The sequence below is a fragment of the Primulina huaijiensis genome, chromosome 14 (genome assembly GCF_012295235.1).
Source record: "Primulina huaijiensis isolate GDHJ02 chromosome 14, ASM1229523v2, whole genome shotgun sequence".
In the NCBI taxonomy this organism is placed as follows: domain Eukaryota; kingdom Viridiplantae; phylum Streptophyta; class Magnoliopsida; order Lamiales; family Gesneriaceae; genus Primulina; species Primulina huaijiensis.
The window spans coordinates 1,895,496-1,919,910 of record NC_133319.1 but is presented as its reverse complement, the minus strand read 5'-3'; the positions used below and the strand labels follow the sequence as shown (position 1 = coordinate 1,919,910).

The 24,415-nt window shown below is 35.9% G+C and overlaps 4 protein-coding genes across 6 annotated transcripts; 1 reads left to right on the top strand and 3 right to left on the bottom strand.

Moving 5' to 3' along the window:
• Positions 1-366: 366 nt before the first annotated feature.
• On the bottom strand, positions 367-6,487 carry LOC140956666 (transcription factor GTE10-like). Of its 2 annotated transcripts, none has more exons than XM_073413512.1 (11): positions 6,360-6,487; positions 4,489-5,767; positions 4,349-4,397; positions 4,082-4,240; positions 2,186-2,256; positions 2,025-2,079; positions 1,854-1,952; positions 1,667-1,782; positions 1,510-1,576; positions 1,114-1,244; positions 367-1,028 (listed from the first exon to the last, which is right to left on the bottom strand). In XM_073413512.1, the coding sequence occupies exons 2-11, from the start codon at positions 5,743-5,745 to the stop codon at positions 756-758; spliced, it is 2,277 nt and encodes a 758-aa protein (XP_073269613.1). In that variant the 5' UTR covers positions 5,746-5,767; positions 6,360-6,487; the 3' UTR covers positions 367-755. The 2 variants fall into 2 exon arrangements, with proteins under 2 accessions (XP_073269613.1, XP_073269614.1); XM_073413513.1 differs by having other exon boundaries at positions 1,854-1,928.
• A 2,758-nt stretch (positions 6,488-9,245) lies between these two features.
• Positions 9,246-11,551, bottom strand: LOC140957603 (malate synthase, glyoxysomal-like). The gene is made up of 4 exons (XM_073414926.1): positions 10,939-11,551; positions 10,518-10,846; positions 10,088-10,418; positions 9,246-10,000 (listed from the first exon to the last, which is right to left on the bottom strand). Exons 1-4 carry the CDS (start codon positions 11,326-11,328, stop codon positions 9,344-9,346), a joined length of 1,707 nt encoding a protein of 568 aa, XP_073271027.1. The 5' UTR covers positions 11,329-11,551; the 3' UTR covers positions 9,246-9,343.
• Positions 11,552-13,944: 2,393 nt separating this feature from the next.
• Positions 13,945-18,756, top strand: LOC140956611 (probable aspartyl aminopeptidase). The gene is made up of 11 exons (XM_073413424.1): positions 13,945-14,156; positions 14,530-14,665; positions 15,099-15,177; positions 15,280-15,482; positions 15,564-15,633; positions 16,527-16,646; positions 16,825-16,980; positions 17,318-17,491; positions 17,705-17,779; positions 17,860-18,000; positions 18,340-18,756. Exons 1-11 carry the CDS (start codon positions 14,087-14,089, stop codon positions 18,562-18,564), a joined length of 1,449 nt encoding a protein of 482 aa, XP_073269525.1. The 5' UTR covers positions 13,945-14,086; the 3' UTR covers positions 18,565-18,756.
• Positions 18,757-19,788: 1,032 nt separating this feature from the next.
• LOC140957567 (nucleolar protein 56-like) lies at positions 19,789-22,859 on the bottom strand. Of its 2 annotated transcripts, none has more exons than XM_073414879.1 (8): positions 22,571-22,859; positions 21,980-22,194; positions 21,722-21,879; positions 21,348-21,535; positions 21,020-21,272; positions 20,735-20,883; positions 20,503-20,637; positions 19,789-20,212 (listed from the first exon to the last, which is right to left on the bottom strand). In XM_073414879.1, the coding sequence occupies exons 1-8, from the start codon at positions 22,773-22,775 to the stop codon at positions 19,965-19,967; spliced, it is 1,551 nt and encodes a 516-aa protein (XP_073270980.1). In that variant the 5' UTR covers positions 22,776-22,859; the 3' UTR covers positions 19,789-19,964. The 2 variants fall into 2 exon arrangements, with proteins under 2 accessions (XP_073270980.1, XP_073270981.1); XM_073414880.1 differs by having other exon boundaries at positions 20,146-20,409.
• Between the last annotated feature and the right edge of the window lie 1,556 nt (positions 22,860-24,415).

Here is a 24,415-nt window from a genome sequence, read left to right as displayed (position 1 = left end):
TGACGCCTTCAGATTCAGCAGTAAATGTAGGTTTCAATTTCATGATGCAGATTTCTGGTGGGGGATGCCTGTTTGGGTGAGCACCGGTGGTTCGTGTATCAAGAATATGATTAATTTGCTTGATTCTGTGAAACCTGGTGGAGTAGAAGCATGGACTGTAATGGCCGTACCAGAAATGGCTAGGCTTCATCAGAAATTGGAATTCCTAGATTATCTTTCATTCTCTTCAAATTACATAATTTTCACAAAAATTGAAGTTTCAATTATATATGTGAAATCATCCTCCTACATACCCTCCATTCAAAATCAGAGATTCGGCCCATGATCTCACGTCATAATTATACAGAAAAATGACTAAAATCATGGAACTAAAAATCTATGCATGATATATAGTTCTTATAAACTTCACAATGTAAATATCGAGCAACATCCGTGTGGTCTCTGATGTATCAAGATTTATGTTTCTCCTTCCTAAAAGTAACAGACATAAGGGAGAATGAAATTTAGTTTTGTACTTGAGCCGCGACTGCAAGTCTTGCTAGACGTAGCGCACCTCGGGAACCGCTCACCCATGAAGAAAATTTTGCAAGTGAGATACCGTGCCTGCTTCACATCAGAATCTGACACGAATCATTTTGAGAAGAATAAGAAACAAGGTTCAGGTATCAACGTATGGAAAAGATCTTCACTTCCTAATGCGAGAAACGTTCAAAAAGGCCAAGGAACAAGATAGCCCATCATCAGGAAGAATCTGATCAATCCATTTCTTCTTCTGACCGATTATTTGAGGTACTCAGAGTGCTTTGCTGTTCAACTCCTTCATCTTCATCGATTTTCATGAATAATCCGAGTTGCTCCAATGGATTACCACTTGACTGAAATTTAAAACTATCAAAACCAATTTGAGAGTTTTCAGGGCTTGCGTCTTCTACTAAACCGCTCTGCAGGTGCTCATCTGGAGCAGATCTAAACATTTCCAGATCTTCCATGAAACGACTATTCTCATTAATATCAACAGTCTTCTCCATCTGTCAAGAACTTATTGCTCAACTAAAGAATGGGAAAACTTAAGACTCCATATTTTCAACTTGCCACTAAAATTTGTCATTGTACCTTCTGTAGAGCCAGGCGTGCTGCTTCCCTTTCGAGTTCCCTCTTCCTTCTAACCTCCTCTTCTGCTTTGGCTTCAGCTCTCTTTCTATCTTCTTCTAAAGCCTTGGCTTCCGCTTGTAAACGAGCTTTCTCTGAAAACAAGTCCACTATCAAATATTTATCGAAATAAGTTAACATTTCAATTCTTTCAGAAACCAAGTAGGGCAAAACACAAGAAATGTTGAGAGGGAGGGAGACTGGCTAAAGGAGAGCCTCAACAGATTATGGGGGGATAAACTCGTTTTTTTTTTAAAAAAAGAAACATGAAATTTTTTAAAAAATTTCCTTCCGAGTAAAGGCCAGGAGGGCCACTGCATATAACTAATGCTCATCAATACATTTTCAATGAAACCAAACCTTCTCTTCTCCACCTTTCAAGCTCCTCCCTCTCACCCTTTAGTTTCCCTGTGCCTGGTGTTTCGCCCTAAAATAATTTTAACAGTTAGAATAACGTTAAACATCGAGAAGGTAAAAAAACAACAAGCCAAAAAATTAACAAGCAATCGAACTGTACCTTTTCAAGATTATTCTCTTGGACTTTAAGAATAATGTCGGCAAATCTGCTTCTCAATATAGCTGCACGGTAAAGCTTATCAGGGGAGACTGGCCTGTCATGCGGAACACTCTCCTCTGAAATGTCACGGCATCTTGGTCAGATGATTCCGCACAACAAATTGAAAATTGTTTTCTTCATCGCTTACCCTCTTGATGACAATTAGGCTCATTAGAGGTCACAACTGAAGAAAAATTTTGCTCAGTGTGCACATTCAAGCAATCTGAAGAAATCTCGGAACATACAACTATATCAGAACGTAAAACAGAAGACTTAAGACAAATATGCCCACAAAATTCACATATCCTTGACCACCCACCATATGGATCTTTGAGGTCAGTTTTCTTCGGCTCTAGTATAGAAGCTACAGCTACCTGGCATCATCAAAAGAAAGGGAAAACATCACAAGCCACCAACTTTACATGGAGAAAAGGCAGGAAAAAATGAATGGGGAAAAGAATTACCAAATTCAAAGTATACCTTTGATGCACCTGCTTCAGCTGAGTCTTTGGAACCATCTTCGCCCGCAGACAAGCCTTCAGATTCTGAATCTGGGTGGACAAAAGTCAAGGTAAAAAAGAACAATTAAGTCTCAAATCTATTGTTTACATTCTCTTTTAATAGATGAATCAGATGTGTTACCAAAAATAAGAAGACATACAGAATGGCATATTGAGGAACAAAATGTACAAAAACGACCATAATAGATATAGAAACTATATGAACTAAAATGTTAGCAGACCACTGACGCAAGAGATGCACCTAACATTTCTTCGTACACCATCAAGAATCAAGATATCGTCCGCATAAAAAAAGATAAATTACAAGAACATATGGATAGACAGACAGATGGATAGATAAACATCATTTATGTGTGTACAGAGAGAGAGAGAGAGAGAGAGAGAGAGAGAGCAAACATCAATTAGACCGTACAAACATGTAAAACAAGGGCATGCTTGTAAAAGCCATCTACCATAGAACTTATAATCCTTGTTTACTAGATTTTAGTTAGATAGCATTACAATATCAATGGAAAACAGCCAAGAATTAGAATTTAGCACTCGGAAGTTGAAACAATAAATTAGACAACATATAACCATTTAATGTTTAAAATTTTGCTTTCATAAATGACAAAGAAAGGCAGTGAACTTGTTTAAGAAAAGCTGGAAAATACTTGCATATCCTTTCTTTTTCTAGCATTGATCCAGATCCATGGAGTTAAGTTGCTCTAAGCACTTGAAAAGGGAGTGTTGGCAAAAGAAAATAACATAAATCAACACTCTCTGGTATGAGCTATAGCCAAAAAAAGGAAGGACGTATATCAAATTTATCAACAAAAATCACGCTTCTCAACTAAATCAAATTTCAGACATGTGTTAATTAATTGTCAAACATTTCTCACAAATAACAGTCTCTAAAGACATCACAACAGGAAAAATAAAAAATAACATATGCACAAGACATTGATACGATTATAAATTGTTTAGGCATCTCCATAACGAGAGTACACAACGGAAAAATATCAAGTCCATAGAAATCATAAAACTAGCTTAACAATTAAGGCAAGTTACACGTGAGAAATGGCTTTAAAATGCTGCATGATTTTGAATTAAAGACTAGTCGGCAAAAAATTTGAACTCGACAACTATATCCCAATAACTATTCAAACAATTTTTTAAACTATGTAAGACCCGACCCTCTGATTACTCTGCTTGAATTTACAAGGAAATAACATTTCTCATGGTTGGTGGTAGATCATCAAATCTGACAAATGCTTCACATCTAGGGCCAGCCATGGAGACAAGATCGCGATCAATTTCCAGAAAACGAACTTGACTCCCCAAAGGTGTGGCATTCATCTTAAGTTTGCCAAAATGGTTTGACAAGTTCTAAAGTAGCTGAAGAGAGATCGTCAAACCACTTTAACAAGTGGGCAGTTAGGGTTTCAGAAGGACAAATAGAAAGTTTCCAAACTCACCATAGCATTTTCTGAACAAGGATCACAGCAAAAGTCTTCAACTAATTTTATGAATTTACTAAGAGGCAAGTGATACGAATCAACCATGATGTAAAAGTCGAATAAATAGTTTCCAGGACATATAGATGGCAATGGAAAAAGTAAGCACGCTTTCAGGGTTGGAAATGAAAAGGAAGAGAGTAGTACATATATCGAACTTGTCCAAGTCAAGGGAAATACAATAAATAACACAACTAAAATCCTTAAACTCGGATGAAAATACATGATGACCTTGTGAACGCTTAAGAAATAATGCAATCAAATCAATAAAGACAGCCTATATATTTATTGTTAGCCAGATATCGATCAGAGAATAAATGCTGAAACTGAGGGACAAGGATGGAAACAAAGTAACAAACCACTGGATGAGGAGTGAGAATCGCTACTGGAGCTACTTGAACTATTGTCTTTTGTGTTTCTCTGTGCAGCATCCTTATCAATCTCCATGGTAGTAAGATTTGAGTTAAGTGGCAGATCATTTCCACAAATATCCACATCCTCATCATCTGGTGCATTGCCTTGATTTATATATGGAAGAACGTGAAATAAGTCAATACCAAAACGAGCCCCAAAATACAACTAAATCATATCTCATGATGCAGATTCATTGGAGAAAAGATAATCACCTATGAGAGGCTGGACATATGGATTGCTAAAACCAGACTCATTGGGTATCTGTAAAGACATAAACACCAAAACTGAGGCAATACAAAACATGCATCACATGAAAACTCACGAAATCATGAATTCATATGCTGATATAGACCTCAACTTCACTCAGCGTTTGATTTTTCTCCTTGTTTTGCAGATAATCATCCAAAAGTTTCCGTAACGAGAACAGGATATCATCATTGAGAGTCCCAATGTCAATTTCAATCTCATCTTCGATCACTTGACCTCCTCCGTTCAAAGTGCTTTCTTTCAAAAAATCAATAATATTTTCAGGTAATTCTTCCAGCAATGCTTCCACCTCCTCACCCAATCTTTTCTTCTCAATATCAGTCATCACCCGCTTTTCTGTTTTTCGATTGAGCTTGTTCTCAGTAGGAGCTATTTTTTGCTTCTTCGCAGGAGGCATGGAAGCGATTTCAGATTCTATGACAACACTAGATTTGGAAGGTGTGGATGCATCTGTTGATGCAGGAATCTTCTTCTCGATTGATTTCCATCTCGATTCAAAGAACCGACTCAAAGTGGCAGCATAAATATGAACAGCATTTCCAGGCGAGTTATAGGTCATCGCATTTTTAAACGTGAGCCTTACATCGGCAGCAAATTCCACTGGACTGGAATACTGATGTGAAAGTAACTTCATTTTCACTGTGCCCAAATCCATTGGATACTTTATCACAGTGAAGTAGTCTGGAATATTCGATTTTACGATATCAACGGGCTTATTGAAAATCCAAGCATTTTTCTGTTTCATTACATTTTTCAACAACGCATCACACTGCTTCGTCAACACGTCAAAATTGGTATTATTACGTGCAGACTGCTTCACCGACTCAATTCGTCTTCCTGCCAGTGGCCCACATTTTGTGCGTGATCCATTTCTTCCAGGAGGAATTTTTTTTTGGCTTGCTGCCACAGCCTTTTTACTCTTAGACATGGGAACACTTTCCACTAAACCAGGTCTCTTTGGAACAGTATAATTTCCATGAACATTAGAAGCAGGTGAAAACACTTCGGAATCTAATCCCAAAGAATAGAACTTCCTCTGAAACAACCTAACTAGTTCGAGCTCATTTTTCAATTTCACCACCAAATCCCTTTTCTCCAACTGTGACATTCTAGACAATGAGAAAGTCCGTATAGGCACGCCAAACCTGTCATAGTCATCCACATTCAATTTAATGCACTTGCTTTTTGGTGCACAAGAATCCTCTGATGCTGTTAAATCTTGCTCGACCCTACCCAAGCTTCCAAAGCCTTCTGATTCAGCCATTGCCTCCGCCCCATATTCATAATCAGGCACAAACCGAGAAGAATATCCTTTCGTCCCTTTCAGTGGTTTCCGCACCATATCGCCTAAAATTATCTCCAAGCTGTAAATTTCAAGAACAGCGTTAAACATAAATAAGCCTCCAAATTCTGAGCATGTCAACTCAGCCCCGTTAAAAACTCTCCCTTAATAATAAAAACCAAACTTCCAATCAAATTTCAAATTGACAAAATATCAATCTGAGCCAATTTCAACGTACATGCACACAACAACAAAAAAATCCCAACGTCTAGCTTTCAACAAGTATATCATCAAATTTGAAAATCTTTTGTTCCCCACTAAAGAACGGTAGCCCCATTCGTTTCTTTGTCAAATATTATTCAATACTCAAATCAAATAAACGAATGACCAACAACACCCATCAAACAGGAAACCAAAAACCCAAATCTAAATTCGATATCTTGATGTCAGGTTCGGTAAAAAGAAAGCGTAATCAAAACCCTAGGCATGAAAATCACGAAATTGGCATCGGTAACCAAACGTCGGACTTCAAGAGAAACAAGGATAGTACGACAGCAGGTCGGGATTCATTGTGCAAGAGAATTGGTTGACAAAATAGAAAAATTAAATTAAAGATTTTGAATTCGTAAATAAAAAGTGGGGAAAAAAGAAAAAGAAGAGAAAAGGAACCCTACCTTCAGACCTCAACACAGAGCACGCGGAGAGAGAGAGAGAGAGAGACTTTCGAGTTGCGATGCGTTTGTTATCGCTTCTATTTATAGGGGAGAGTTGCCTTTTAAGTCGTCCTGTCTATGAAAATCCTGACCGCATATCTTTACGCTGTCAACTCTAACGGCTGAACGTCGCCGAAAATATTATTATCCAGATCCAACGGCTGCCGACTTTGTAAGAGTTTCAAGAAAATATCTAACATCGTATGCTATTTTCATGTTCATTATTCTTCGGATAAATTCAAATTAAAAATTTGAAGATGATATTTTACAAGGTTTTTAATAAATATTTATATATAATAATTCGATTATTTTGATAATTTATGATTTTGTTCACTAAATTTTTAGGCTAAAAGTGATATGATTATTTGAAGCTTAGATAAGATTGGAATAATTTTTGTTCACGAAAATTTATGAGAGACGATCTTATAGGTCAATTTTGTAAGATGAATATTTTGTTTAGGTCATCCATGAAAAATATTATTTATATATCAAAAGGATTACTTTTTATTGTAAATATGGTCAAGGTTGACCCGTCTCATGAAAAATGATTTATGAGACTGTCTCACAGAAGACTTACTCATCTTTGTTTGAGTTTTAAATTTAGATAAAATTGAGATAAATTTAAATCTTGGTGAATTCAGTGTGAATAGAGTTTTGTTTAACCAAACTTAAAAAAAAAAAAAAAGAAATTCATGTGAGATGGTCTCACATGTCAATTTTGTGAGATTGATCTTCAATCAGACCCGATTTATAAAAAAAATACTATTTTTATGTCAGAAATATTCTTTTTAATTACAAATATATCTCATTAATATAGATTCGTGAAACTGTCTCACAATAGACATATTATAAAAACATAATTTTTGAGGTGATTCAACCTTTGTGATACCACCAGATATATTCGGGTAGTCTTAGGTCTAAAAATTGGATATATTTGGTTCTTCTTAGGTATGGGTCCTGTTTAGTCATGGATGCTCAGAGGAGCCAAGCTCGGGTAGTAAGAGCTCGGGTAGTAAAGTGAGTAGACAGTGGTCCACATCCCGGTTATCTATCCGGACATCTGGGTACAGGAGTCATCTTCGAGATCGCAAGTATGAGACACCACAACTTAATCATCATCCGGTTAACAACAATTCAAATATGTCATGTTAAAAATTAAATTTTGAAATATTTTATAATTGATGTAAATTATTCAACACATAAATTAAAATAAATAATTTGTATCCATTAGACTAATAATTAAGGATGACAACGGGTCGGGTTCGGCCAAACTCATGACCCGGCCCATGGATCCAAATCGGGTTGGACCCGTGAACCCGCTATACATTTAATTAAAATATATATTATCTATGTATATATATACAGTGTACATATATGTATGTAAAGTATGCATATATAAATATGTAGGGCCAATTCACCCAAACCTGATACTCGCTCCAAATCAATCATTGGACCCATTGCTGAGGACAAGCCTCGCCCTCCCGAAACTCGTTTGACCGGGTTTTAACCCATTCCAAACGTGGCGGGTTTAACATGGGTCATGTTAAAAATCGATTCATTGTCATCCCTACTAATAATGCATAGTGATTCGCAAATTGAGCATGGTTTGCGAGTGACACAATATTAATTAAAGCATTTATTTACGTAACAGTCAACACACTTGTAATATTGTTTGCTTTGGTTCGTGACTTGACGGCTTTAAAACACGTCACAAAGAGTTGTTATGTACTCATTTAAATGTCTGGTATCTTTCACGTGGTTTTATCGACGTGAGATTCTCTCTCACACCCTCTTCCGGGACTTAGAGTATTCGCTGAGGTTTACCCCATCATTTCAAGCTCACGCAGAGTCGATCTAATAACAAATGTAACTGATCCACCCAATTGTGATATTGTCCGATTTGGCACGCGGTCTCACGATTTTAAAACGCATCACAAGTATTTGTCACACATTCAATTAAATGCTCGACATCTTTCTCGTGTTTGGCGAAGTGAGATTTCGTCTAAGAGACTCTCAACCCTTTTTAGTGATTCAGCGTCTCCACTGAGGTTTGTCTCATCATCCCAAGCTCATGCGGAGTTGCTATGATACCAAATATAACGGTCCAACACAATTGTGATATTATTCATTTTGGCTTGTGGCCTTACGATTTTAAAACATGTCACAAGGGTTGTCATGCATTCATTTTAATGTCCAACATCTCTCTCGTAGTTTGACGATGTGTGATTTCGCTTAAAGACCTTCTCAACCCTCTCCGGAACTCATAGTACTCGCTGAGGATTGCTCAATCATTCCAAGCTCATCCACAGTCGTTCTGATATCAAATATAACGACTCAACTCCATATAATATTATTTGATTTAGTTTGGGGCCTCACGATTTTAAAACCTATCAAACACACACTCATCTAAATTCTCGATATGTCATCATCCTGTAGTGGATCAATAAGCACTAGAGAATCGGATTCAAGGATTATTTGTAAAAAAGGTTACTCTTTTATCCAACTAAATGCCCTCCCTAACTCCAAACGCTTCAGCTATCAAATATTTGCCCCCGCTCAATAAAATGTCTAGATCCGTTCTGCCTGCCTGTTGAAGATTTGCATGGGCATCGGCAACGGAACCAATAATATTCCTTCCTCGGTATTTTGAATTCGAAATCAAATTAATAATAAGATCCACAAACCATTGTTTTCTCTGCATAATTATGTATTCAGTTTTCTTTAATGTAAAAAGGGTTTACTCTAAAATCAAGTTGTTTTTACATGAATCGATCAAAGAAATATGACCAGAATTACTTCAAAATCAAAATGTGAGGATGTCCAAGGCCATTATTTATTCATTATCAATTAGCACACAACATTAACTCGAAGATTCATGGAATGGAAGAACAAATACAAACACGTTGCTACATAAAATAGGAAATCAAGCAAATTTAAAAAGTAATTTAAAGCTTGGAGGATCCCATGGGATGATGGACGACAATGTGATTATAAGCATCAAGAGTCAGAAAATCATCCAGAGTGGGTGAAATGCATTGCCTTGTGAAAATCTTGCAAGCTTCAACATACATTCCTTTCTTGAACTTCTCCTTCCCAACTTCCCTCTCGATCCTCTCCATCTCCTCCTCCACCACTCTCCCGAATAGGTCATGGCTCACCCTCACGCCCAGCCCGTCCCCATCCAACTCCGCTCCGTATTTCAGCCACTGCCAGTTCTGAACTCGGCTTATCTCAGCCGTGGCGGCGTCCTCCATGAGATTGTAGAGTGGGACGGATCCCGTGCCCGTGAGCCAAGCGGCCATGTATTGGATCCCCACTCGGGTGTTGAGCCGGAGGCCTTCCAGGGTCCGGACGCCCCTTGGGATTTGTAGGAGGTCGTCCTGGGTGATGTGGGCCGCGTCTTCGCGTTTCATGGAATGGATTTGGTTGGCTTTGTTGTGCATGTTGTCGGTGAAGACTTCCATGATGGCTGGGATCAGGCCCGGGTGAGCTGCCCAGGTTCCATCATGCCCTGCTTTCACTTCTCTTAGCTTGTCTTTTCTGACTAAATCAAGTGCAGCCTCGTTCGCCTTTGGGTCGTCTCGGATTGGGATCTGAGCTGCCTGATATCATGTGCACGACTTTCAATAAATCAAATGACAATATAAACGAATCAATAATCCTGATATATGATCGGGGATGACACATACCATGCCTCCCATTGCGTGGACTCCCCGCCGGTGACATGTTCGGATGAGTAAATCCGAGTAACTTCTCATAAAGTGTTGCGTCATGCCGACTTGAACTCGGTCAGGCAGCAAGCGATCAGGGTGAGCCTGAAACGTCTTGATGTAGCTGAAGATGTAATCCCATCTGCCGCAGTTCAAGCCTGCCGAATGTTCTCTCAGCTCGTACAGAATCTCGTCCATTTGAAACACTGCCGGGAGTGTTTCGACCAGAACAGTCGCTCTTATGCTGCCCTTCTCGATTCCAGCCATTTTTTCAGCTCTCTCGAATACACTGTTCCATATTTTCGCTTCCCTGATTCAACAATAAAACGCAATAGTAAGCCTTTCTTATGTCAATGTTCTCTAAAAGGATAATATAGAAAAAAAGAACGAAGGATTATTATATATTAACCTGGAGTGTTCCATTTTTGGGAGATAGAAGAAGGGTCCAAATCCTTCGCCTTGATTTTTACGAAACGCAGACCAGTTATGGTAGAAATAAAGGCCAAAATCAAGGAGACAACCGGTGACAGGCTCCCCATCGATAAAGACGTGAGACTCGGGGAGATGCCAGCCTCGAGGTCGAACGAAAAGCTTGGCTATGTTTCGATCATTGAGCTTGTAAACTCTGTTTCTGGCTTCGTCGTTGAACCTTATGGTCCCATTCACAGCATCCTTCAAGTTTACGTGACCACGCACAAGGTTTTCCCAGCTTGGAGAAAGAGCATCTTCAAAATCAGCCTACACATAAACAAATTCACAAAAAAAAAAAAAAGAAAATATTCAATGGTCGAACATATAGATAATCTTCGATGTGCATTTACTCAACTCACCATAAAAACCTTAGCTCCAGAATTCAGTGCATTGATGATCATCTTCCTCTCCACGGGCCCCGTGATCTCCACCCTCCGATCATCCACCGCCGGAGGCGGCGGTGCGCAAACCCACTCCGCTTCCCTCACGTACTTGGTGGCCGGATCAAAACCCGGCAACGCCCCATTATTATACCTCATCTTCGCGTCCTTTCTACACTCCATCGCATACTTAATGTGCCCCCTGAACTCTCTCTGCAGACCAGCCACAAATTGCATGGCATCCTTCGTGAGAATTCTAGCAAACTCCGCATCGTATCTTCCCCTGATATCCACTCCTTCGGGCACATCGTAGCCCACGAAAGGCTTCCTTTCTTTCGAAGGAGCTGATTCAATTTCGAAACCCACCATTGTTTTTGGTTTTAGAATCAAATCTCTAGAGTGAAATGCATGGTGGCAGAATGGGGATATATTTAAAGGGTTACGGGGAGGTGGGGGATAGATATGAAGGATTTCATCGTCATGGCCCCGGAAATGGACATGTTTTTTGGATCTATGCGCGTCGGATGATGCAAAATGTTGATCTAGATCGAGGATAAATGCGAAATAAAGGAAAGAAAGGTGGTGGTATGGGATTTTGCTTTGAACTATGTGCCCTGCCTCAGGAGATGAGGTTTATCGAAGATATACTGATTGCATTCATTTACTTTACACAGTTTTTTTTTTTTAATGAGAAAATGCATATTCAAAACGGTATATTGGAGTAAAATACTTAAAGTTAAAACTTTTCTCCCTAGCGAGATAATATTATATTTTCACCTTCTTAAGTAAATATTATTTTTTATTTTGAAAGGAAAAAAAAGATCAACCCAAAATTTAGTTTATAAAGTACCACGTTTTGTCTCAAAGTGTATCACATTATCGAATATCTAGTACGACAAATTCATGCAAAATATATACCAACTTAGATTTAATTAATATCATTATTCTATCAAATAACATTATCTATATCATATATTATATGCAAATTTAATGCATTGATATGAAATAAGATATGAAACTAAGTTTTAATTTCACCACTTATCATAAATTACCAAACAATCCGTAACTATTTTATCACATTGTGATGTCTTGTTGTAACAATTCAAATGTTTTTATCATCGATGTTTTTCCTAAGGAGAACAATAGAAGGAGTGGGTCTCATGTGAGACCGTCTCACGGATCTTAATCTGTGAGACGGGTCAACCCTACTCATATTCACAATAAAAAGTAATACTCTGAGCATAAAAAGTAATACTTTTTCATGGATGACCCAAATAAGAGATCCGCTCACCAATAAGACCAGTGAGACCGTCTCACACAAGTTTTTGCCCAATAAAAGTTGTGTACAAATTAGTTTGAACCTTTTTTTAATATAAGTGTTATGGTATCGTACGTTTATGACAAATGATATGCATGAGACGATATATATTGTCGTTGTACATGTTAAGGTGTATTACATGTTCGTGTTCATTGTACCACAAACTAGCTTATAAAGTACTACGTTTTGTGTCAAAATGTACCACATTATCGAAGATCTAGTACCACAAATTCATGCATACCAACTTAGATTTAATTAATGTCATTATTCTATCAAATAACAGTAAATATATCATAAAAATCAATGGAGATGAGTTAGGGATTTACGTGAGAAATTATTGAAGAAGAGTAAAAAAGTGATGTAATGGAGGAAATAAAATTAAAAACGAAAATAAAATTAAATTAAAGGAGAAAATGAGATAAAATATGAAATAGGGAGTGGATTCAAAAAAAATTAGTGCATCAAGAAGTGAAAAATACAATTTTATGACACAGAGACTGAATATGAAGTTGAGTTTATGATTAGAGATTTATCTCTATTTCTCTGAGTTAAAAATATAGTATTTTTTGAATATTAGTAAATTGGGAAAGGCTACCTATGAACATTTTATTCGTTTATGAGTTCTTCACAGTTGTTTTTAAAGGTGAAAAAAGCCAAAGATTCCTTGGCATCAGCGGTCTTAGATTCAGATCATACAGATTGTTTGAGATATTTTGTTAGTTGGATTGGATTAGATTCGATTTACATCCGAAAACTCCAAACTCAAACCTGATTTTTTTCGAGTTGAATCGTGTCAGGTTAATGATCGTGTCAGATTTTAACACCCCTAATCGCATAAAACAAGAGAAAATTTAAACTCACCGAAAACTAGCATAAAACAATAGAAAATTTAAACTCACCGAAAACTATTTATTTATGACGTCTTCATGCTTTTGTAGCTTTTCTTCTATCTTTCCCTTTTATTTTCTTATTAGTTTTAAACAGTATGTTTTTTAATATTATTTGAATTAATAATATCCAAATTAAAATATTTTAAACTTTTAAATATATACTTAACGTTATTACCGGATCTCCAAGTCCACATATACAAAGGTGTGAAAAACTGATAATTATTCCATATAATTATACAAAGGTGTGAAAAACTGATAATTATTCCTTATAATATACAATTATATGGTATAATATAATTATCTTATATTAATCATAATTCAATTAATTAATGACGTGGTATAAGATAATTATATTATACCATATAATTGTATATTATAAAGAAGAATTATCAGCGGTTGGTGGGTCGATTATGAGCTTGTTATGTTTAATAATGAACAATTGAAACGTGAAATTTACAAAACATTATCGGTGTGACCTAAAGACAATATAATATGGTGAGTTTTGACTCTGATTTCATGTTAAAATTAAGATTTGGAAAAAATAACTCAAGAAAAATGATTGTTCGAATATATGAATACATCTCTAAGAATTTAATTCAGTTGATGAGAAGTTTATTATGTTATTCACTTCAATTCAACATCACTGAAAAAATCATTTACATAATTAAATCAATTTTTTCTATAGCTTTAGTAATTTATTTAAAAAATCGGAAACATATATTAGTGCATTTTTTAGAGTTTAAAATTAATTAATTTTTAATATGCCATTTCGGCACACTGCTTGGCAAATTGCCAGCTTCGGATTTTCTTTTGTTTTTATGAAAGGAATACTAGCAACCCTGCCGCAAGTTCGCAACATATTCTCCTTTCTTTGTGGAGCACACACTAGGAAAGTTGAGCTGAGCCAAATCTAAAGAGAATGGAGAAATCAGTAGCACACGATCTTGTGGAGTTCTTGAATGCTTCCCCTACAGCTTTTCATGCCGTCGGTAATATGTTCGATCTTCGAGATCATTTCTATTTTTTATCCAAAACCCAAAAAATATATGAATTAGATGCTGTGATTGCCCAAGATTTGCTTTTTAAATCTCAGAAGGCGAATATATTCGACAAGATTTTCTCATATTAAAAATTTTGGAGTTGATTGGTTCTGGCTGTGTTGGGTGAATCTTGTTTTTACTCATTAGTCATATTAGTCATATTTTGGAATATGATGACCGTTTTTTAAAAGTTGAAACACATGATTTTAATAGTTTTTGTTTCTTAAATAGGATTTGGACTTGTAAATATATTGTTTTTACTCATGGATGATTTGTTCTCTTGTAATTAATGAGGTGTTTTTATTGTAAATTTATTCATTAGACGAATCAAAGAAGAGATTGAGAAGTGCAGGGTATGAGCAAGTATCAGAGAGGGAGGAATGGGAATTACAAGCTGGAAAGAAATATTTTTTCACCAGGAATTATTCGACTATCGTTGCCTTTGCGATTGGTAAAAAGTATGCATTTTATTATTCCATACGATTTTTCCCTTTATTGTTGTATGTCAATGATGCATCTTTCCTACAATTATATTTTAATTTAATTATCCTAAGTTACTTTTGGTATAAGCTGTGGAAGTGTTGCTATTGACCTTTTCCTCCAGTATAGATTAATTGATATCAACATTGACATTTGACATTGAGAGCTTTAAAATATTGTTTTGGTGATATCAATTTTTTCCCAGTCATTATACGAAGCTTAATACCAACTACCAAACTAGTTTGATTTCTTCTCTGCATACTCCAAGTCCCGGTTGATTATCAAATCACTCTAATCATCACAATAATATTGCGTCAAGTCAATTTTGGCCATCTGTGAATTAGCAAATTGCATGTAATATAAACGCTTACATGGATTGAGTGGATGACAATAATTGATTTTGTGGTATAGATACGTGTCTGGAAATGGAATTTATATCATCGGTGCTCACACTGATAGTCCTTGCTTAAAATTGAAACCGATCTCCAAGGTATTTACATTCTTATATTGTCTGATTTGCATTTATATGTCTCTTGTTCAGTCTTAAGGGTCATATTTAAAGCTGTAAAATTTTGAATCACGTTCGTTTCAGGTATCAAAAGGTGGGTTCTTGGAAGTTGGTGTGCAGACTTATGGAGGTGGTTTATGGCATACATGGTTTGATCGTGACTTGTCTATTGCCGGAAGAGTAATAATTAGAAAGCAAAAAGATGGTTCAGAAACATACACTCACCAGCTTGTCAGAATTGAGGAGCCCATTATGCGAATCCCGACTCTGGCGATTCACTTGGACAGGTGCTTCAGCAGGAAAGATTTACATTTGATTGTTTTTGGCGTGTGAATACATTTTCTTATTATGTTTCCTTTGTAAGATAGGGGTGTTAATGATGGATTCAAGGTGAACACTCAGAGTCATTTAGCTCCAATTTTGGCCACATCGGTTAAGGTAATTTTCTAGATGGCTTAAAAATTAGATACTTTTTGTGATTCAGATGAAAGATGTAATTAGCCATCTCTCGTTGCGTTTTTGTCTGCGACCTCTTTATCTATGTCTTATGACCATTTCCTCCTGATGTGGAACATCATATTACAATATTTGCTAGTATGATAACCCTCTCGACTACCATCATATGGAAGATTTAGTAAATATCAGGTTACACTATCAAGAGAGTTACTAGTTGTCAGATGATTACATTCTAAATAATGAACAGGAGGTCATGGTGTAAGGATGCTGCTTTTCCGTTTTAGCACCACTGAAATTAAACAAGTCATCAAGGGATCAACATCATTGAATACGTGAGAAGGATAAAGCTGGAAAATGACCTGTCATTGTTCTCTTGGAGCTAGTTTTCCTTGTGATGAATAGGGAGTTGCAGTCGATACTTTCTCAAAGAATTGAAATGTAATCATTATGATTGCTGATGTAAACTTGTTGGCATAATGAGAAAATATAAATCAATTGTGGTTGTTGGAAATTCTTTGTTTGACCTCTTATCTTGATAGGTGTAAAATAAGCCTGCATGGACTTAAGTCTCAGGCTGATAAATGTGCAGAAAGAGATCATATAAAGAAGAAATGTCAACATGACACGGGGAATCGATATATCAGGGCATGATACCCACTTATAAATTTTGGTTAAAATTTTTTAAGCCGTTGCATTACTTATCGCTCCTTCGTTTTTACCTCAGTATTGCTGTTCGTTTTTACCTCAGTATCGCTATTCCTTTGTTTATCTGGCAAGATATGACACAGGCCTGATGGAAAATTGTGTTATATTGAAAAGTTGCTACTTTGTTTCATCTTGATATGTTTCTCTTACATATGATATCCTTAATTCAGGCTGAGCTGAACAAACCAACAGCTGAAAATGGTTCTGTTGAAACTGGATCATTTGTTGGGAAGAAGTTTGAGGAAGGAACTAATTCTGGCGGCCCGAAGCATCATCTCCCTCTTTTACAGGTTCTCATCTGATCATGTCTTGTTTGATTGTAAATTCATTTTGCCTCTTCATCAACTGAATATCACGGCAGAAGTTCAAATTCTTATATATTGTGGTTATTCCCAATCTATATTTATTAAAGACATCTTGAATATGCTTTGATCATGGTGTTTTGTTTCTTCAACCCCTATACTTTAGCTGATTGCTGCTCAGGCTGGTTGTGAACCAGATGATATATGTGATTTTGAGTTGCAAGCTTGTGATACTCAACAAAGTACAATTGCTGGTGCACTCAAGGAATTTATTTTCTCCGGAAGGCTTGATAACCTCTGCATGTCATTTTGTTCGCTGAAGGTATTTGTGTCATGCTCACATGTTGACTTGAATAAATTGTTGATTCTGTTGTATATCACATCATGCTGATATTTTCGATCAAAAAAGGCCTGTGATAAGTATGACACTAGCACGAGTGTCAACTAAATTTATTCCAAGGAACAAATTATTCCAGCATTGTATTAATTAATTGGCCATGTTATAGCGAATGTATCTGATAAACTGAATCACAATAAGTTATTGTATTGTCTTTTGCTGTCTAAGCTTCCATTTCAACAAGGAACTGCAGTTTTGAAAAAGTGGCCATCTGTTTATATTAGTTTGTTTGCTTTTTTTTTTTTTTGGATTTTTGTTTTAGGCTCTCATAGATACTTCATCCTCCGAAAGCAGTCTTGAAAATGAGACTGGAGTGAGAATGGTGGCCTTGTTTGATCACGAGGAGGTTGGTTCTAATTCAGCACAAGGAGCTGGATCCCCAGTCATGCTCGATGCTTTATCTCGAATAACTAGTTCCTTCAACTCAGATACAAAGGTAGAAATACATTACTGCTTTTCTAGTTTTTAGACTTTACTTTTTCGGCTTGATTGGATTTTCGTTGGCACTGAATAGTTTTTTTACATTGCTAATTTTATCTTCTGCAATTCCTGATTCCCTATGGTTTGCTTGAAATTTTGTTGTACATTTTTTTTCCTGTCACTGTTCTTATTGGCTGATAATTGTTTTTTCAATGTGTTTCTTAAAAAGTTTCTACCAATAGCTATTCAAAAGAGTTTCTTAGTATCGGCTGACATGGCTCATGCCTTGCACCCGAATTACATGGTACGTACTCACTTTGCTTTATTTCAAAGTAGGCATACATGTTCTTTGTATTTCGACATTACTTCATTTTTTTTAATCAGGACAAACACGAAGAAAATCATCAGCCCAAGATGCATGGCGGGCTTGTCATCAAACACAATGCAAACCAAAGATATGCAACTAATGCAATAACTTCCTTCACATTTCGGGAGATAGCTAACAAGCACAAACTTCCTGTTCAGGTTTTACAGATCATATATCCTTAAATAATTCTAGTTTCTTTGATATTTCCTAGGCAGTTATGGGCAAAAAAATTGAGAATAATATGTGCTAATTTACAATTATGATGGTGGTTGAATGTTCACTTGTTTTGAATAATTCTACATCGGATCAAGTCCAGTAGTCCTCATGCCTGTATCTCTCTCGAACAATGCACTTGGATAGATGGACGCGGTCCAATGTTTAAACATGTGTTCAAAACTTGTTTCTTCATATTGGAAAAACCAAAGTTGTCGTCCATACTTCTGCCAACAAACTGATCGACACGTTCATAGCTCTTATATAAGACTCTTTTGATCCAGGATTTTGTGGTCAAGAACGATATGCCATGTGGTTCGACAATTGGTCCCATTTTGGCAAGTGGTGTTGGCATCCGCACCGTTGATGTCGGAGCCCCGCAACTGTCGATGCATAGCATTAGAGAAATGTGTGCAGTTGATGATGTAAAGCATTCTTATGAACACTTCAAGGCTTTCTTCCAGGAGTTCTCTCTTCTTGATTCAAAACTTGCCGTAGACGACATCTAGGTTTGTTGACTTTGGTTTTTGGTGTTTTTCTCACATGTTTGGATATTGGTCTAAATGAACAATGGTTTGTAGTCGTTTCTGAACTTAAATATGTATCCTGGTTGACAAATTGATTTGACCTCACAGATGTTGGGTATAACTTTTTACCAAAGTATTGGGATCTAACTTTTGACAATTTTAAGGTTGGTTTTAGGTTTATAAACAAGCCTATATGTTGAAAATTTTAAGGTTCAAATTTGGCTCGAAATAGATACATTTGAACTCGGTTTATTTGAAAGACTCGAAATCTATATATTTAATATATATTTTTAATATATTAATAAATATCAAGTCTAGTGAGACCTACCTGACGTTATAATTTGGACTCGATTTCGGTTCAACAAAAAGTTCGAACATGTTTGAATTTGGCTCGAATTTGAATACAAATAAAATATTTCAGTTGATTCGAAAAGTTTATAAATAGACTCAATTCATTTACAACAGTGACTCGTGTGACCATGATCTGATTTTCTAGTTGTAGATTTTTGTCCTTGAAAGCTTGAATTTGATTTGAACTGAAAATATGTCAAGATTGCAAAACTGTACCATTTTGTCGAAATATAATAATCAAAACAACGGCGGTTGGTAGTGTTCCTACTCTGTTTCTTTACCAACTTGATCGTAAATCTTATCCGAAAATATATTTTTCATTGCTAAAGTTAATGTAAAAATAAGTGGTAATCACAAATTTTTCAGTCACAAGAAACAAATTTAATTTTAATTACGAATATTTTATATATCATGTGGAATTGTTAAATCCTTGAACTCATTTATGATCACAATTATTTCTTACCTATCTCCTTCATTAGAATTTCAGAAGCTTGTCAATTATTTATTTATCAACAATATATTGATTTGTTTCTTTATATTATTGATATTAATAGTTCCAATGACAAAATCATATTACAATTAATAAATAAGAAAACTACACAATTAATAAAGTTCGCCCTACTTTCTTCATCGTGTCAACGTATAGAGATTTTGGTGGGCTTTTCCGGCCAGTTTTGTAGTTGAAGATGGAGAATTTGAATCGTCTTCCACTATATGTACACAATTACTTGACTCATTTAAAATAAATAATATTCAAATATTCTTTCAAATTCCAAAAACTAGATAAGAGACATTTTATTGTTTTGAAATTATTTCTGAATATAGTTTAAACAGTCAATGATTTTGAAAAACAACTTCAAGGCAAAATTATATATGATATTACCAAATAACATACACGAAATAAAAAGTCCTACCAAGTAGCAACCACGATACATAAACTCAAAATTCCATGGCAAAAGCGGAAACGACATTACATAAAATGGGGTCACAGGTAAATATAAGTTTCCAAACGACGAAGATCTTACCAAAGTTCATTCGCTCATATCATTTCTCGACTTCTTCTTTTTCTTCCTTTTTCCTTCGTCAACAGCTACAGCAGCATCAACCTCCATCTCATCTTTCCTCTTCTTTTTCTTCTTTTTTGCAGTCCCGTCTCCTCCATTTGCATCATTCTTTTCCTCCCGTTCATCTTGTTCCGTCTTTTGTTTCTCCTTTTTCTTCTTTTCAGTTTTAGGCTTGTCTTTGGCATCTCCATTCATAAAAGCTGCAGGCTCATCCTCTATGAAAGATTGCACAGATGAAAAAGGGTTTATGAGCATATATAGGGAAAAATAAAGATTAAAGCAAACACAAGACATTTCCTAAGCCGCAGAAGCACAGATATGCGCCACCAAATTAGGCCATTACTCCTTCCTTTTTATGTTTAAGTTCACTTTCTCATAAGCAAGCATCTAGAACCATTCAGAAACTGAAGGCCTATAGACGCTTATCCATGCAATAAATTGACACTTCATTTGCGAGATATTATCTTTACATAGAGAAGCAGAACAGATTCAGATGCGTCCAAACCTTTGCTCTCAACAGTTGTGATCGCAGATTTCATCACATCAATGTTTTTACGAGGAGCAACCCCTTTATCATAAAAGTCTAGACGCTCTTCGACTTGTTCACGAAGTTTTTCTCCAAAAGCAGTGGTACTTTTCTCTGCATCATAACAATATGACTCAGTTCATCAACAGCCCGATGGCATGCACAAGACCAGTTCAAATCAATCGATGTGTAAAGAAAAAAATTAACTTGCCTAGGAAACAGTCAATACGAGAAGCAATAGAGCACTTGTTTGCAAGATAACGAGCCATTCGGCCTTTGTTCCGAGCAGATGCACGACCAATAAAGGAAGAATGGAATATAAGACCATACTTTGGAGTGTTCCCACGAGTTTTCAACGCTCTGTATAAATTGTCAGGTAAAGCCAGGAAATGAAAAATTGAAACAAAAAATTCACCTAATTATAATAGACATCAAAACTGTTTAAGCAAAGAATGAAAACGATGAATCGACACACATGCAGCCAATGTGAAACTACCTAAAGAGAGCCTTCTCAGCGCCAAGAATTTGAAGAGTGGAAGAAGGGCATTTTGCCAAGTTTGTGAGACTACCAGCATGGGAAATCAAACGTGCACCTACAACTTCACCAATAAGAGCAGCCAAATTAGGTGCTATGTCATTCATTTTGGAAACCAGATAATCGTACAGCTTTTTCCTGTACTCAGCAAGGTCAATCACCCTTTGAGCAAATTGCTTGACATTAATCAAGTCTATTTGGGACAAATCCTGTCCTGAAAAAATAAAGGAAGCAGATCAGTATTAGATACAGCATGCATTCAAAGACCAAGTGCAATCGAAAACTGTACCCATGGATGCTTTGGCAGCCTCTATGATCTCCTTTGCTTTATCTTCATCCCCAACTATGTCTGTCAGGTCTGATAAGTTGCCCTCAGATAACTGTGATTTATTCTCCACATATTTTGCGACTTTGGCATACAGAAAGTTGTCATTCACAATCTTTGCTAATTCAGGAAAATGCCACGAGTACCATTCTCTGCAGGAAAAAGAAGAAATATGTCCCAGATTTAATCATCCGTCTGTATGTTACTAAGTGCAAACATAAAAAAACTAAAAAGGACCGCTGATCAACTAATAACCATCCAAGCCAGTACAGGCAAGGCCTACAGTATATAATTAACATAATACAAACAAACCCAAACTAGCCAAGTTCAAAACTGACCTTGCTCTCATGGAGAAGGAATTTATATCTTTATCAAGAGTATCAAGGAGAAAGATAGCCTGAATAACCATATTGTCCACACGATTCACATTGAACTTCACCTTTGCTCTGCTGTAACTATGGCCCAGTCCAAGTTGTGCTTTTTCCAGATCACCCGGCTATTCATATTTAGAAGGATTAAAGATAAATCAAATACATGCTTTTTTCAATACACAACAAAGTATTCAAATCAAGAAAAAGGATTTGATATTGACTAACCTTAAGGTTCTCAATAAATCGATCAAAATGTAATCGCACACCCCGAACAATCTCAAGAATAAACTCATTGCTTTGGCACGGAATCTTAGTTACTTCATAAATATTTGACCCAAGCTTTGGCTCAGCCACTCCTAAGCTGAACTTTGGCTTCTTACCCTCCTTGACTTTTGGAAGGGTAAGCTCCAAAAAATTCCTCAGCTCATCAGTCATTTGCCCTGAACTCACGTAAACAGCAAACAAACAGTATTATTGTATACTTCAGCAATCGCACTCTAAAATAAAAACAAAAAACCTCCCTACTTCCCAGAGAACAACAAATAAAAAAATTCAGGCACGCGTGCTGTTTTTTGCACAAAAAAAAAATCACTAAAAAGGAGCAGGAAGTCGACAGCCCATAGGTTCTAATGCACAACACTCCATTCCCTCCTACTTATTTCCAAAACCCTCTAAAATTTATGTTGCCCGCTAGCTCCTTGAATTCTTTGGATGCGAATATGCTTACATCACGCATTAACCACACAAAAAAATCACACGATTCCTCACAAGCAATGAGAACCCTCCAAAAAATGAAAGCAACCAAAGCCTTTTTACCTTCAGAGATTGCGTTACATTGGTTCAGAGCATCAAGCGCAGAATCATAAGGGCTAAAAGCGGCCAGCTTAACAACCTTCCCGAACCGGTTCAGGTCCGATACAGAGCTCCTAACTCCCTCCGTATTCTGCCCAATTTCATCAATCCCATGAGCCAAGAACAGCCCATATCCGGAAGCCGACTCGTACAATACGTACAGAGCCATCTCCCTCTCTATCACCGCAGGATTATCGTTCGCGACGGATAGCTGGGGGCGGTGAATTGAAGTTAGGGTTTAATAGAGGTTCAGATAAATAATATATCAAAAAATTATTTCACATTACCAATTTCCCAATTATTATTATTATTATTATTATTATTATTGTTATTGTTATTTTCTTTTTTTAAAACATGACCGGGAAAAGTAATAATAATTTTTTATATGCTAAAATAATAAAAATAAATTAAAGAGAAAGTCTAGAAAGTCTCACAAATATTTATTCGTGATACAAGTCATATGTAATGTTTATGGAGTAGATCTCTTGTGAAACGGTCTCACGAATCTTTATCTGTGAAACGGATTAGTCCTACCGATATTCACAATAAAAAGTAAAACTCTTAGCATAAAAATTAATACGTTTTCATGGATGACCCAAATAAAAGATCAGTCTCACAAAATATTACCCGTGAGACCGTCTCACACAAGTTTTTGCAATATTTAGAGTGGGTCTCATGTGAGACCGTCTCACGGATCTTAATCTGTGAGAAGGGTCAACCCTACCCATATTCACAATAAAAAGTAATACTGTTTCATGGATGACCCAAATAAGAGATCCGTCTCACAAATTCGACCCGTGAGACCGTCTCACACAAGTTTTTGCCATTAAAAAAACTCTAATTTTTTTTAAAATTAATGAAATTGTAAAACTCTTATCCCCAATAAAAAAATATCTTGAAAGATATTGGGGTTCACGAAAGACTACATATTAACACAACATGTGATATGTTTACATATCAATTTTGTGAGACAAATCTCTAACTCAAATCGATTCATGAAAACATATTAGTTCTTATGCTAAAAGTATTAATTTTCACTTTAAGCATTGATCATATTAACTTGTCTTACGAAAATAGATTCGTGAGATCATTTCGCGATAGACATACTTATTGATTAAATGTTTTAGTAAACAAAGTTTAATTTTTTTAAAAAAATTTATGTTACAAATACAATCTAATATAAGAAATAAAAAAAATGTATTTTTAAAAATTGATTTCTTGTATATTTATTTAGAAGTATAAAATATGAAATATATATTGTCTTATGTAACTAGAGCACATGAATTAAAAGCTACACTTTTTAGGACACATGGACATGTATTTTAAAAACAACTAAATATTTTGTGCTAACTATTTCACAAATTTATATTCATAAGACTGATCGATTTGATCCATGATACAATAAAAAACAATAGTTTTGACATAAAATTTTTTTTAACTCAAATCAACATATATTACAATAATATTTTTTCATAACTTAACTAATAAAAAGTGATACTTTTGTAGTAAAAATAATTATTTTGACATTAAAAATAATAATTTTCTTTGATTAAGTCGGATCGAAGATCCATGTCGCAAAATGGACTCATAGATCCATGAGACAATTTTTTGTATTTAAAAAATGTTGAGGTCAAGTGCCTATTAATATTTTTCAGTGCCTTTTACGCAAATTTCACTTTTTTTTGAGTGGGTCTCATGTGAGACCGTCTCACGGATTTTAATCTGTGAGACGGGTCAATCATACCCATATTCACAATAAAAAGTAATACTTTTAGCATAAAATATAATACTTTTTCATGAATGACCCAA

Coding starts and splice junctions, on each gene's coding strand:
- LOC140956666 (XM_073413512.1), bottom strand. CDS start 5,745: ATGGTGCGGAAACCACTGAAAGGGACGAAAGGATATTCTTCTCGGTTT. Junction 4,241..4,348: donor ATATGTCCAGCCTCTCATAG/GTGATTATCTTT, acceptor ATATAAATCAAG/GCAATGCACCAGATGATGAG. Junction 1,245..1,509: donor TGAAAGGTGGAGAAGAGAAG/GTTTGGTTTCAT, acceptor ACTTGTTTTCAG/AGAAAGCTCGTTTACAAGCG.
- LOC140957603 (XM_073414926.1), bottom strand. CDS start 11,328: ATGGTGGGTTTCGAAATTGAATCAGCTCCTTCGAAAGAAAGGAAGCCT. Junction 10,419..10,517: donor CCAAAAATGGAACACTCCAG/GTTAATATATAA, acceptor TTGTTGAATCAG/GGAAGCGAAAATATGGAACA. Junction 10,001..10,087: donor TCCACGCAATGGGAGGCATG/GTATGTGTCATC, acceptor ACATGATATCAG/GCAGCTCAGATCCCAATCCG.
- LOC140956611 (XM_073413424.1), top strand. CDS start 14,087: ATGGAGAAATCAGTAGCACACGATCTTGTGGAGTTCTTGAATGCTTCC. Junction 14,666..15,098: donor GCCTTTGCGATTGGTAAAAA/GTATGCATTTTA, acceptor TTTGTGGTATAG/ATACGTGTCTGGAAATGGAA. Junction 18,001..18,339: donor AGCACAAACTTCCTGTTCAG/GTTTTACAGATC, acceptor CTTTTGATCCAG/GATTTTGTGGTCAAGAACGA.
- LOC140957567 (XM_073414879.1), bottom strand. CDS start 22,775: ATGGCTCTGTACGTATTGTACGAGTCGGCTTCCGGATATGGGCTGTTC. Junction 21,273..21,347: donor GGCTGCCAAAGCATCCATGG/GTACAGTTTTCG, acceptor TTATTTTTTCAG/GACAGGATTTGTCCCAAATA. Junction 20,638..20,734: donor TCGTATTGACTGTTTCCTAG/GCAAGTTAATTT, acceptor GTTATGATGCAG/AGAAAAGTACCACTGCTTTT.